The sequence below is a fragment of the Falco biarmicus genome, chromosome 13, assembly GCF_023638135.1.
Source record: "Falco biarmicus isolate bFalBia1 chromosome 13, bFalBia1.pri, whole genome shotgun sequence".
In the NCBI taxonomy this organism is placed as follows: Eukaryota; Metazoa; Chordata; class Aves; order Falconiformes; family Falconidae; genus Falco; species Falco biarmicus.
The window spans coordinates 10,551,778-10,564,953 of NC_079300.1; the positions used below are offsets into that span (position 1 = coordinate 10,551,778).

The 13,176-nt window shown below is 44.3% G+C and overlaps 1 protein-coding gene and 3 non-coding genes across 4 annotated transcripts; all 4 read right to left on the reverse strand.

The window, feature by feature from the left end:
• Positions 1–839: 839 nt before the first annotated feature.
• EIF4A2 (eukaryotic translation initiation factor 4A2) lies at positions 840–8,189 on the reverse strand. Its single transcript, XM_056357913.1, has 11 exons — positions 8,053–8,189; positions 6,853–6,898; positions 6,634–6,766; positions 6,236–6,375; positions 4,887–5,055; positions 4,582–4,691; positions 4,341–4,484; positions 3,813–3,950; positions 3,448–3,537; positions 3,127–3,206; positions 840–1,640 (listed from the first exon to the last, which is right to left on the reverse strand). The coding sequence occupies exons 1-11, from the start codon at positions 8,079–8,081 to the stop codon at positions 1,496–1,498; spliced, it is 1,224 nt and encodes a 407-aa protein (XP_056213888.1). The 5' UTR covers positions 8,082–8,189; the 3' UTR covers positions 840–1,495.
• LOC130158517 (small nucleolar RNA SNORA63) lies at positions 3,614–3,740 on the reverse strand. The gene has a single exon (XR_008825356.1). It is a non-coding gene; the product is annotated as a small nucleolar RNA SNORA63 (small nucleolar RNA).
• On the reverse strand, positions 4,113–4,293 carry LOC130158524 (small nucleolar RNA SNORA81). The gene has a single exon (XR_008825363.1). It is a non-coding gene; the product is annotated as a small nucleolar RNA SNORA81 (small nucleolar RNA).
• Positions 6,456–6,526, reverse strand: LOC130158526 (small nucleolar RNA SNORD2). Its single transcript, XR_008825365.1, has one exon. It is a non-coding gene; the product is annotated as a small nucleolar RNA SNORD2 (small nucleolar RNA).
• Positions 8,190–13,176: the final 4,987 nt, after the last annotated feature.

The window sequence follows — 13,176 nt, forward strand, 5'->3', positions numbered from 1 at the left end:
TTACACAGGGAAAGGTAAATGCATGAAGTGTATACATACTAAAGGGCTTAGCTGAAAGCAGAGAAAGGACGAGTTGTTCCTTCCAGGCCATGCTGCTTGGGTTTGGAGTGCTGATGTGGTGGAACCATCACTTCACCGCATACAAAGCTTTAGGCTGCACCTAGCTCCTGAGGGGGTGTCCTATGCCACCTCCATCTTGTGTCATCAGACTCCTCAGCTTTAATGATGCAAAAATCACTTTCTACTAGATGTACTGCAACACTTTTACCTCGCTCAAGCTACAAAGAAGAAAAAAAGGTGTGACAAAGGTCAGTTACGTTCTGAAGAAGTTGTTTTTTTGAGCCAGTTTTTAAAGTGTTACCTGCCTGAAGACCATCCTTCTCTGGGGTGTCCCAGTATCTTTACTACTGTCCCTGCCTTCCTCAATGCAATTAAAAAAAAAAAACCACACCCCCCCAACAGTGGGCTGGTAGCAAGCATAATGCAGCGGAGTAGGCTTTTTAATCAAGCCAGTACTGATTAAGCCAGCCATTTTCTGCTCTGAGGGGAGTATTTTATTTCAGTGGTGTGGACACATGTCTGTGATGGCCCCGTGTGATGGGTCTGAGCCCCTGGCACTCCAAGCTCATTTACTACTCAAAAACCAAGCCCTGCCATTACTGACAGAGCCGGGACTCTCCTAGGAGCCCTGGACCTGCTAAAGCACAGCAGGTCTGGCCACCACCACCCACAGCTCCCCTGAAGGGCTCCCAACCTGAGACAGGTCAGCCACCACCATCCTCCTCCCTTCTAAGCAAGGCACCCCTCTCTAACCAAGAAGCAATTATTTACAATTTAAGTGAATATAGAAGTATTTTATTGAACATTCAAACTTCATTAAGACATGTGCAATATGGCAAATTTTACTGGGTTTAACCCTAACTAAGACAATAGTATGATTGCTTGCTTGCTGGGGCTTAGCAACAGGGTCCAGATCACACTTACACTAATTAAATACTTTATTGAATAAATACATATGAAACAAAAATGCATTTTAATGCTCTTATAAAAGTTTAAATTTTGAAAGGCCTTTCCAATTCAGTCTGAAGTGTAAGTACATACAGTAAGGGAAGGTAGGCTAGTTTAACGTAATTGGCTGACTTTATGCAGCACTTATATCTTTTAGTCCATAAGTAAATTATTAAATGATAAAGAACATCTAACACAACCACTTCTATGGAACTAGGAAATAAATTTCTAATAAAGAAAAAATTTACAGACCCCATGACTTTCCACCCAACCCCAACAGTCTAACCCTAAAGTGGATAAAGCCAATGGCTTTCCCCACAAGAGCTCACGACAAAAAGTCGCTTCTCTTATCAAAAATCTGTATTTCTGATCCGTTATGAGCATTGAGACAAGATTCAATATATCCCCAAAGAAAGAAGCACGATGCACGTGAATCGCCTATTCAGCAACAGCGAGCACTGCATTCAAAACCACCTCATCCCGGGGATTAAATGAGATCAGCCACATTCATCGGCATCTCCTCCACTGTAGTATTGTAGAAAGTCTCAATGTCTCGCAGGATTCTCTTGTCCTCTTCAGTGACAAAATTTATAGCCACACCTTTTCTGCCAAAGCGACCACCCCGGCCAATTCTGCACAAAGAGAAAACACATTTAACGACAAGTTAACAATGCTAAGCTGCTTAAAATGTTTGCGAGATTGATTCCTTAACTGCTGCTCTTTCATCTGCCACTGGCCAGGTTACGCTGCATTTACAAGACCAGCTGCTACCGAAGTAACATCTAGTCAGGAAAAACTAGCAGTTGGTGCCACCAGGACAGAAGCAGCAGCCATCCTATGGAGTAGCGCAGAGCAGAAAACATCACTATTTTGGGTGCAAAGTAAGATAATTAATGACATGTACTGTGGTAGGAAGTGCTGGCTCAGTCTCCCTCCCCTCTGCTCAACCAGCACACCCATATACCACACACGTCCAACCCCAAGCACATGGCAGACAGAAGGTACGAGGCTGTTCCAAGTTAATCCAATCCTATCCAGTAACACGGAACAGCACTGAGTTTTAATTCAATGTAACTGTTTCCAGTGGGAAAACTTACAGTCTGTTTGTTTTCTAAACACAAAAATCCAAGCTGTGTTATTGTGTAAGCCCAAGTCAGCCGCTATCTGTGTCACAGTGTGCAGTTTAGTCACACCCAGCAGGTCTGCCTTCCTGCAGACTGTACAATAAAGCACCCAGTCAGCAAAAGCTAAATACACAGAAGTGGCTCACAAAACACAGCGAACGATCATGACAAAATAAATACCAACTTGCTCTTTATTCAAACTGTGCTGCTTACGAATCCACATCTTAAATTACATCAGCACCATCTTGTGTCATTTAACTGCTGCTGTCAACTCCTGTATTTATTGTCTTTTTATAGGAAGTAACAAAGCAGTTTACTTCCAGTCACTATAATTAAACCTAGGGCAGGCAAGACTCAAAATTGCTGCCAGAAGAGACACACCAGAGGAAAGAATCCCACTGTAAGAGGAGCCACAGCAAGAGCAAACAAGGCACACGAAACGTGAACACAGCTGGGCCACCAGAAGCACGTAAAGCCAGTCCCGTCAATCCTCTATGACTAGTTTGCTTAGCATTAAGGTCTGGTCAGTCACTGAGCAGCAGCAGACACAGGTTAGCTAGGACCTACAGACTGAGCTCATGTTGCTCTCGAGACGCTGTGCCACTTTTTCTCATCCTACTCCACAGCCTACGTGACAAAATGGTAGTTCAGTAGCTGCCAGTTTCCCCACATCTCAAAGGGTGATCAGCCATCACTGAACTCACAACACATCTAAGTTTTCCCAGTGCTTTGTTTTGTTCTCCAGAAGTTGTGTTCCTCCCTGTTTCAGAACCATAGCTGTGCAAATCAGGGCTTTTTTTAAAGCAAAACCACATCCAGTTTTATTTCCTGCTGGCTTTTTTTCATTTCCTGTACAAATATAGGCACAACACCTCCCGTTCTTGCCAAGGACTAGAGGGGAAAAACACAAGCGAGGTTCTGTGCAGATTTCTGTAGAGGATGTGACACTCCACATAGCAGCACACCAACAAAAGGACAGAGCCAACTAACTAACCTGTGAATGTAGTTTTCACGATTGGTCGGCAGGTCATAATTTATAACCAACGACACTTGCTGTACATCAATGCCACGAGCCTGAAAAGCAATACAGAGTCTTTAATGCCAGCCACGGGCTGCAGGTTAACTTACTTATCCCATGCTTCTGTCGACCACATGTTAGTCATGAACTACAACTGTGTAGTCCATAGTGGAGCGCAGTCTTTGCTCTTCCAAGAAGCTCCAAATAGTTCAGGCTATAAGAACCTTCACTGAATTATGAAGCTTTTGGCACCAGGTTTACACAGAAGTGTGTTCAGTTTATAAGATTAATACTCACCAGCAAGTCAGTGGTGATCAGGACTCGGCTGGATCCTGATCTGAACTCTCTCATGATAACATCACGCTCCTTCTGGTCCATGTCACCATGCTGTAGAGTTTAAAAAGTTGCTAATTACTATTAGTTCCAATACACCAGACTGGAATATCCTTTAAAACACAAAGGGATGTATGGAACCCAGCGTCCCTACCTGCCGTGGAAACAAAGCAGGTAGGGATAGAAGGAAGCATTTTTCTTTAAGCAGGGGGAACGATAATACAGCACTGCACAGCTATATTATAACTTTCCTGCTTCTCACTCAAATACAGCTCATGATTTTTCAGTACATACATGGCATTTCAGAAGCTGTAAACATCACTTCTTACCAGAGCTGAGACTGTGAAGTCCCTGGCATGCATTTTCTCTGTAAGCCAGTCTACTTTTCTCCTTGTGTTCAGGAAAATAACAGCCTGTGTAATAGTCAGCGTCTCATACAAATCACAGAGAGTATCCAGCTTCCACTCCTGAACAAAGAAGATTGGGAATGCATCATACCACTGACAGTTCAGTATGTAATGAGTGCCAAATCAGGAGTAGAACTCAAAAGCAATAACCAATTAAGCATGCAATTACATTTGATACAACCTGTAAAGTTGCAACAGGACACTACGCACAGTCTCTGAATCAGTTGTTGCACCAAATCTCAAGACACAGGACACTGGACATTAAGAAAGAGGTCCACCCTAGTCATTTTTGATCCAGTGCACAGTTTTTCTTCTTCTTGCGTGTACTCTACTAGCATTACTACAGAAACCAAAGCTCAGCCTCAGTTTCTGTAATTTTAGTACAGTGCTTTAACAAGAAGGTAAGAGAACTTAATTCTTTGAGCCAGAGCAAGTACAACAGATACCAACCTCTCTTTCAACATTAATGTAAAACTGCTTGATACCCTCCAGAGTCAGTTCTTCCTTCTTAACCAAAATACGTATGGGATCTCTCATGAACTTTTTGGTCACTTCCAACACATCCATCGGCATTGTAGCTGATAGCAACACAACCTAGAACACATTACTGGTGTTAGTACATACCTAGGACACCAATTTTGATTTAGAGAAAATTCAGCAGTTCTCAGCTACACTAATCAAATCTGCGTACCTGAATGTTTGTGCTTAATTTTTGAAAGATCTCATAAATTTGATCCTTAAATCCACGGCTCAACATTTCATCAGCTTCATCCAGAACAAACATTTTGATCCATTTAGGTGCTATTTAAAAACAGAAATAATTTCATGAAGTTTCAGAAATGCACTGAACACTTTTGTAAATGCTGCTCTCCTTTAGAGCTAAGCTTTACAGGCACAAGGGTCTACAATGCCAGCCAGCACACTACTGAAGCACTTACTGGGTGTGAAATTTATATTGGAAATTATCATCAAGAGCAAAATTAAATTCATACTTACAAAGATAGCGTCTGTTTAACATATCAAACACACGCCCTGGAGTTCCGACCACAATGTGTGGAGCCTCAGCCTGAAGTTTTTGCATTTCATTGCGAACATTTGTACCACCAATACAAGCATGGCATGTTGCTCCCATGTAGTCTCCAAGGGCCAGAATTACCTTTTGAATCTAGAATAAAACCCTTCCATTAGCAGTAATTCCTGGTACATTGAAAATTAAGCCCTGTTATCACCGGTGCTATGGACTTTGGAAACAGAGTGTGAACAAGGACTATGCAGTTCTTAATGGTTACAAAAGAGTTGCTAATGATTTTACCCAACTGCTTGTTACTCTTCACTAGAAAGCTCAAGTCAGAGGGGCACTTAAGTCAAATTTTTGTCCTTAACTAGTTGAACTAGCTAAAGTAGTAACAGCCACGCACCTGCTGTTATAAAGTTAAAGCAGGGCCTCCAGAAGCAAACTCAAGTTTTTAACTACGGAGGCCTGCAGATTAGGCACTTGCAGGAAGTTCACAAGAGTGTACTAGTGCGCTGCTATATGCCAGGCTTTAAATTTTCACCTCACCAGTATCTTCTGATCAGAAGATGCAGCCTTTGTTCTACTTTGAGGTTTCAATTTCACTGATCTGCCTTTTTTTCTTTTCTTTCTTGTCTGACTTTGTTCATTTTAGTTTTACTGTGAAGAAAACTGTAGCACTGGCATCTCAGTATATTCTAGCTGAAAAAGACAGCAAATTGTATATAATAATTTCCTACTCTTAAGTTCTGTTCAACATTTCATCTTAAGACCCTGCGTTACTGACATTCATTCATTCTAAAAATCAAGTTTCCTGTAAGTTTTGTTAAACACTCCCACTTAGCAATACAAAATACCAAGCCTTGAAGGCAAAGCAGACATGCAGTAACATTCAGTCAGGAAACATCACAAAGGTACAAGAACAATGAAGTGACTGCATGCACACTGCAGTTTTCATGTTGCACAACTGCACGCAAGTTCAAATAGCTTCCCCAAAATGTTTGTTTGTTTCCACTCAGAACACTGTGCTTTAATGAAATTATCTTGCGTTTTGTTTTTGTACTTAAGATGCTTCCTCAAAACTATACACAGCATCGCAACTGGCTCCAGCATCCCTGCCCCAGCATCCCCTCCACATGCATCAACCTGACTTTTCAAGCAGGCAGAGAAACTTGTGGAATGGAAGCCAGTTTATATCCCCCAAACTCAAAACAAAAAGGGTTCTGAATGGATATTGGTTACAGCCCCTTAAGTCTGTTGTCTCACAGTTGTGAAACCTGAAACCTATGCAACACACAAGCATCTTTTTTTTTTTTAACTACTCTATCAATACCTGTTGAGCCAGTTCTCTGGTAGGGGCCAATACTAGTGCTTGGGTCTCCTTGAGATCAATCTCCAACTGCTGCAGGATGGAAATAGCAAATGTGGCTGTCTTGCCAGTACCTGACTGAGCTTGAGCAATCACATCATACCCTAAAAAAAGTAGGATACACATTTACTGCTCCCACACAGGTCATTCATGTTTTTAGTTTTAATTTTATTCACTTTGAAAAAAGTGATCAGTATTAAAGAGTTCTCTCCATTTCAGGTCAGTCCCGAAAGATGGTATACCATCACATCACTTGTTCAGTAAGAATTAAAAATAGGCATTATCACACACTAATAAAAATAAGCGTTTTACAACGCTTTCCTAATCATCCGATGTCGGTAACAAATGAGTCACCTGCATACCTTTGATGCATGGAATAATAGCTCTCTGCTGAATAGCTGAAGGCTTCTCAAAACCATAAGCATAAATTCCCCTTAGAAGGGATTCTTTTAAATTCATATCATCAAAATTGTCCACAATCTCATTCCAATTGCTCTGTAATAAGGAAGAAAAAATAGTATTAGACCCAACACCCATCTCCATTAGCGACTGAATTCCCAAGTCCGTTCACATTCACCTACCTCAATGACACCATCGGGGTCCATTCCCTCTGGGCCGCCATGGTCTCTGTCACCAAGAAGAACAAGCTGTTAACACAGTAGCAACTAACACGCAGAAGGCACACTGACACCAGAAGCTGCCAAAAGCCATATCTGGAACCCGTGAAAGATCATTCTAGCAGGTGCTTTGATATTTTGCCAACAACGGAAGAAATCCTGCCCTCTCCCCACCGGCTCGGGCCCCACAGAGCCAAGCCCTCAGCTCTCAGTGCGGCAGAACACCATCCCAGCCTTCAAGCCACAGCGCAGCTCCCAGCGCAATTTCAGGCTCCAGAGGAAAAAAAAAAAAAGCCCACCAGAAAAACACGGCTCGGTGCCGGACAAACGGCCCTGCCTCTTCAACGGGCGAGGCGGCGCGGCCCGGCCCGCATGCGGCGGCGCACAGCGCCCCCCTCACGGAAGGCAGCTGCTGAAGGCGGGGCTCCGCACGCCGGGCCCGCAGCTGCGGGGAGGGAGCGGGGCCGCGGCTGCCGCTGCGCACTCGAGCTGGCTCCGCTGCGGCGCCGGGCGCCAGGCGGGGGGGCGGGGGGAGGCGGATGCCGGCTGCGCTGCGGTGCCCCCGCCCCGCCTCAGCGCCCCGCCGCTCTCGCGAGAACTCCACCCCTGGGATTGCGCAAACCGGGCGCTGCGCGCAGGCTGAGGAAGGCGCCGGGCGACCGCCGGGGGGCCGCGCCCCTCCCCCCTCCAACCAAAAAAAATGGTCTCGCCCCCAGCCGGGCCCGCGGAGCCGGGGCGAACCAACGGCCGAAGGCGGGCGGGGGAAGAGACCTTTACGAAAAAACACACCCTGAGCTCAAATCCACGCTCAAACCTTTAAATTGCGGGTTAGATCAGCGAGTACAATTAAATTAAAAATAGCTTTTTTTAAGGGGTGAGGGTTGCTAAAAAAATCGAGAACAGTAAGGCAAGCCCCAAAGAACCGAACTAAATCCTCGCTGAACCGGGAGTAAGGGGAGAGACAGGGCCGAAACATCTAGAACCGGGAGGGGCCGGGACGCCAGGCGCTGTCTGGCCGCAGCGCCAAGCCACCCCCAGGCGCCGCCTCAAGGGCGCAGGCACCCCCTCCTCCCCCGCCACCTCCCTTCTTTCCCCCTCCCCGGCCCAATACACCGACCCCCCTTATGAGGGAAGGGGCCGCGGCCTCCGCACGCCGCGCCATACCTGCTATAATCCGCGGAGCCGCCTGACATGTTCCGAACAGGAGCTCTGTCCTCAACTGAAAAGGCAAGCCCTCCGCGGCGCGCGCTTTATATATCCGCCCGCCGCCGGACTCGTTTCGCTCTGCTCTGCGCATGGATATACACATCACGCCACAAGGAAAAAAGCATGAAACCCTCCGGATTGAGCCCTCTTCCCGAGAGATTCCCGTCACCCCGCTGTTTGAGATACTCTGAAAGGAGCTTCCGAGCCACACGGGGCCGCGAGGCCAGGGGAGCGTGGAACTACTTTTTCCTCAGAGCGCGGAAGGATATTGCACCATTGACTGCGTGATAGCGCCTGGCTCCTTCCTCCCGCTCTGCCCCCCTCCCCGCGTCGGCTGCTGCGCACGGGGTTTCCTGCCCCGGCCCCTGCTGCAGCGCAGGGCGGGGGGAGCGCGGCGGGGCGGGAAGGGGGGTTGGCGGGAAGGGGCGCGCGGCCCCGGCCGGTGGGGTGCGGGGTCAGGCAGCTGGGCTGAGGGACACAGACCGGGCCATGCGGCAGCAGCTGGGGCGGGCAGAGCGGCTTCTTGTCATGGCTGCGTTTCCCCCCGCCATGTCGGTTATTTTTAAAGCCCCAGTGCCCGCATGACGGGAGAGCGGGTTCCCCGGGCGGGGGGAGGCGGCCGGGTCCAGGCGCCTGGGCCGCGGGGTTAGCCTCCTCCGTCCCCCTCTCCGAAATGGCTCCCTGCACCTCCGTGCTAGGCAAAACACCCCCTGAGTTCTCCCTCATCTTTTGGTGAGGGGCGGGAAGGAGCTGAGGCCGGGCTGGGCGGCGAGGGGGCCAGCGCGGGGTGCGGCCGGCGGCGGGGCCGTGAGGAGAGGGGCAAGATGGTGGCCGGGTCCTGCAGCGTGGACTGGTGTGGAAAGTGGCCCCGGCGGTGGGCAGGGGCAGGGTGTGAGGCAGCAGCTAGCTGATCATGCGGATTTGTCACGGGGTGTTAAGGGTGGATAGTCTCTTGAGGGGGTGAAGGCGTATTTGGAGATATTTGTAGGAGATAGGCAGGGTGGTCCTCGGGGCGCTACTGAAAACGCGGTGCTGTGATAGCTGCAGTTCATAGTGTAGCGGTGTGTGCGAAAAAATCTGCCAAGGCTGATGTAAAGGTTAGTGCAGTCCAAAATAAAGCAGTGAGGAAAATGTTAACTGTGCACGCTGATACAGTGAAATGATCAGTGATAATGCCCATTGCCTTTGTACTGTAGTAGAAAAAAAAAATCGATCATTGTGATGTTCTTCTCAGGTTTTAAAATAATCTGTTCATCCATATTTCTTATGTAGGCAAAATACATAAATCGTAAGCAATAATCTGTGCCAACTTTGATGGGTTTATGTGTGTCACTTCTCAAACTTGTTTCCATAGTGATTATATATGAATAAATGGAGGCAGTGCTTGAAAAACTCAACTCCTTGCTTGTCTAGAATGTTGTAAATAGTCTAGAACCATCTAGAATGGCTGTAAAGGGAATATCTGAAAGACTAAATGTACATTAGCTGGTCCTGTAGTAGCGTCTGCTGGGACAATGTTAACTGTATGGCTGCACTTACTGATAACTTACCTGTATTGCTGCACTTATCCCAGCTAAATTATATAAATGCAGCTCCTCTGTCAACCCACCCTAATGTCAAGTTTTGTTCACACATACTGGGTAGAAAATACTGAGGATGCTTCTTGTATTTGCAATTTAGACAGCCATGCAACAAAAACCTTTTTAAATGAATGACAGCAGTTTGTATAGACCCATAAACCTCTGGTTGTAAAAGAAACAGGGTGGACTGAAGAAAGATCATAAACACAGGTTTGGACTGACACAGTTAGATTTCCTGTTAAATATTACTATGAGTCAAAATGGAAGAAATAATACCACTGAATATATGGCTTTATTATGAATCTTGAACATTCGTTAAGAAAGCTGTAGAATACATACAGTTTTTATTTTAAGCATTACAATTAGGACTTAGTATATTTGCAAACCTGAGCGGAAAAGATTTCTTGACATGGGAATTACAGGAACATAAGCCATCGTGTTACACAGATTTTAAATATCTTTTTAGAAAACATTTATTTCTCAGAAACAAGTATCAAGTTTAATTTTTCCTGTGAAGAAATTGGTGTTGTTTCAGATTGCCGGTGTATTCAAGCGACTTTGAAAGTTCAGTTTAGACAAAAGTAGTTTTTAACTAACAAGGCTTTACTAGCTTTCTGTAAGGATAGTTATAAGAGAAACTGTTCCCATTGCTGTGACTTGCTGCAAGTCTTGTTTTACTCCACTTGACCAAACCTCAACCCATTTAAATAATAAAAAAAACCAAACCAACACCTCCTCATAAAATGTTTTCTTTGACTGTTAACTTCAATCAAGGGACAATTTTTAAAATTGATTTTGTAATTTACTGACTGCTATAACAGTATCTGTGAGTGTCTCAATCAGATGCCAAGATTTATTTATGCAGGTGTTAGGCAACTAGGGAGCCGAACAGTGCTACCTGGCCCCAGAGCTCCCCATCACCGGCCTTTGTAGAGGAGCTTGAAACTTCCATGTCTGAGGATTTTGTTAATCTGTGATTTACTCGAATATAAAGAAAAGTCTGTGGGTGTATTGGTATCTCCTGTCACATGGTCATGGAAAAGTTTGGCAGAGTTTGACAGATCTGTTTAGTTGGCTGTGCTATTTGCTCTGGTTTATCATTATTTTCATCCATTAGTATAGTCTCAAATAGTCCCCAGTCAGGTGGCCTCTCATCAGGTGCTCTCTGTTTGCCTTAAGTGTTGTATGACTGGAACCATGAAATTGTGTTTTAAGAAACAAATCATCAGTTCCCATGTTAAAGAGATGCATATGGATGTTCCACATCAAGGCTTATGAGGAAAGGAGTTGAGGGGTTCCTCCGTTGAATGTAATTGACTTGTTTCACCAAATGAAAAGCGGAAAGAAATTTTATTTCATTAACTGCAGATAAGCAGAGGGTTGGAAACACTGAATCAGTCCTCTCTTTTTGTGAAACAAGATAGCAGAATTCCAGGATTGTTGTCCTAGCAATGACCCTAACTGTACTAAAGGAAAAATTTATGACATTTTGTACTCTTTAAAACCTGTGTACCTGAATACTGTATTTTAGAATTATCTCTTTGGTTATAATTGTGTAAACAGCCGTTTCATTTGTGATCTTGTGTCTAATTTGTGTATTTTAGACTGGTGGTAGCTGTGCGCTGCCTGGGATTATTCGTGTTCTGAACACAAAGCATCATAGTGAGAGGTATGGAAGAGTCAGATTTTGCACTGACAAAAACGTTGGATTGACACTAGGATTTGTTATGGCCCCCTGACTTTGAATCTTATTAAGCTTTCTAGAGCAGTCTCAACTGAAAAACTTCCTCCTCAAGGACCAGTTTCATGTTACCATCGTGCAGAAAAGACTCCAAAAAGATACTGAGTAATATGTCTGTGCTACTAAAGATAGGAACCACAGCCACATTTATATGTGCACTTCAGTAGATGTCTTCCCAAAAGACAATCCTAGTGAATCATGAGCTTTTTAGAGAGAGTGAACATAATAATACATTTATTAACAGGGGGTAACAGATGGACTAGCTGGTTTAGCAGCTGGGTCTCCAGTCGTTATTCATGCAGATTGAAGCAAAGAATGATGTATCTAAAGAAAGCAGTAGGAGCTGACACCTCCTGAAACTGAGCTCCAGTTGAGCAATCTCTGCGCATCAATATTCTGGCAAAGGCGATGTCACAGTTTGCATTAGGAAATTTCAGAAATCTCCTTTTAAAAATCTCATACCATGATTTGAATTTACCATGAAACTGTCATGTACTTCATGGGAAACCTGGAAGATCCCGAGTTCCTCCCCTGCATTTGCAAGTCTGATGCTAGAGTATATACTGTATGTTATTTGATTGCCACAACTAGCTGGGCAAAGGTAGGAATTGTAAACAGTTTATTCACAGTAGGTCACGTTAAGGATCAAGATGATTTGTTAGGGTGTTGTTAGCAAGAAGTAATGTTTTTCAATTCATCATGCCCAGAGGATCCTGCCTAAACAAAAGCATGCTTCCTCAGATGTAGAGTGGATAGGAAAGATTCTGGAAAGTCTCCAGGGGAGAGAGAAAGTCCAAATTCCAGGAGTCCCATGCTTGTTATTTAAATGCAGTCACAGGGTTTCATTAATGCTAACTTACATGGTTTTGTTTTGGTTTTTTTTCCCTTTGTCAGTCCACTGAAACCATAATCTAAACAAACTAAATGATAATTTATAAAATGCAGTGTTTTTAATGCACTGAGAAAGCTTGCTTTGTATTCTTTAGTATCTCAGTGCAATTTGAAATCCACATTGTGATGACTTTAGTACATCAATCTGTTAGGCTTGCTTTGTCATCCTTTTTTAAAGTTATTTAACAACTTTGTTATGCTTTGACAGATATTTCTACTCTTTGTAACTGTAATCAAACTTGTGTTGTGAAATGTTGATGCTGTCCTTGTTGAGTGAATTGCAAGTACATCCAGACACAGAATTTTCTTTCTCAGTTGAAGTTTTGTCTCAACTGAATAGTTGTGTGCTAGGCCAATAAGGAACATGTTCAAAAATGCTTAAATGATTTAGGAGCCAAGCACCATAGAAAGCCAGTGGGGTTTAAGCTGCTTTAGTTAACTTAATTGTCCCACATGCTCAGTCTACTGAAGATACTCAGACTTGCACAGAGGATATAGGGTGGATAGGACCTTTTGCTGACCAGCTGACTCATTTGTCTGAAATGTATGCATGGTGGTTTGTGGCTTGTGCTCCCTAATTGCTCTGGGCACATGTCTCTTAGGAGTGTTTCCTGCTTCAGTTTTGCATAGTTTTGTTTCTTAGCCTAAGTTCCTGCATTCCCAGTAAGGTGTTTTTTTTTCTTGATGATAATTGGTAAATTGTTTAAGACTAATTTACTTGTTTTTTTAAAGAAATGGTACAGTTGTGTGAATTCCATATTTCAGGTTATTCATCCATTAATTCATCTCCTCTTAGAGTTTAGAGCTTAAATTCAGACTCGTAGTGACCTTAGAAGTCCAGAGGTCTGAAGGTCTGTTACATATTTCTTA

Bases quoted from the DNA above. Each gene is read 5' to 3' on its own strand.
- EIF4A2 (XM_056357913.1), bottom strand. From the start codon at position 8,081: ATGTCAGGCGGCTCCGCGGATTATAGCAG. The intron at 6,376-6,633 runs GTATGCAGGTGA...TACTTTTTTTAG, and splicing joins TATTATTCCATGCATCAAAG to GGTATGATGTGATTGCTCAA. The intron at 4,485-4,581 runs GTACGCAGATTT...AATGTGTTCTAG, and splicing joins AATTAAGCACAAACATTCAG to GTTGTGTTGCTATCAGCTAC.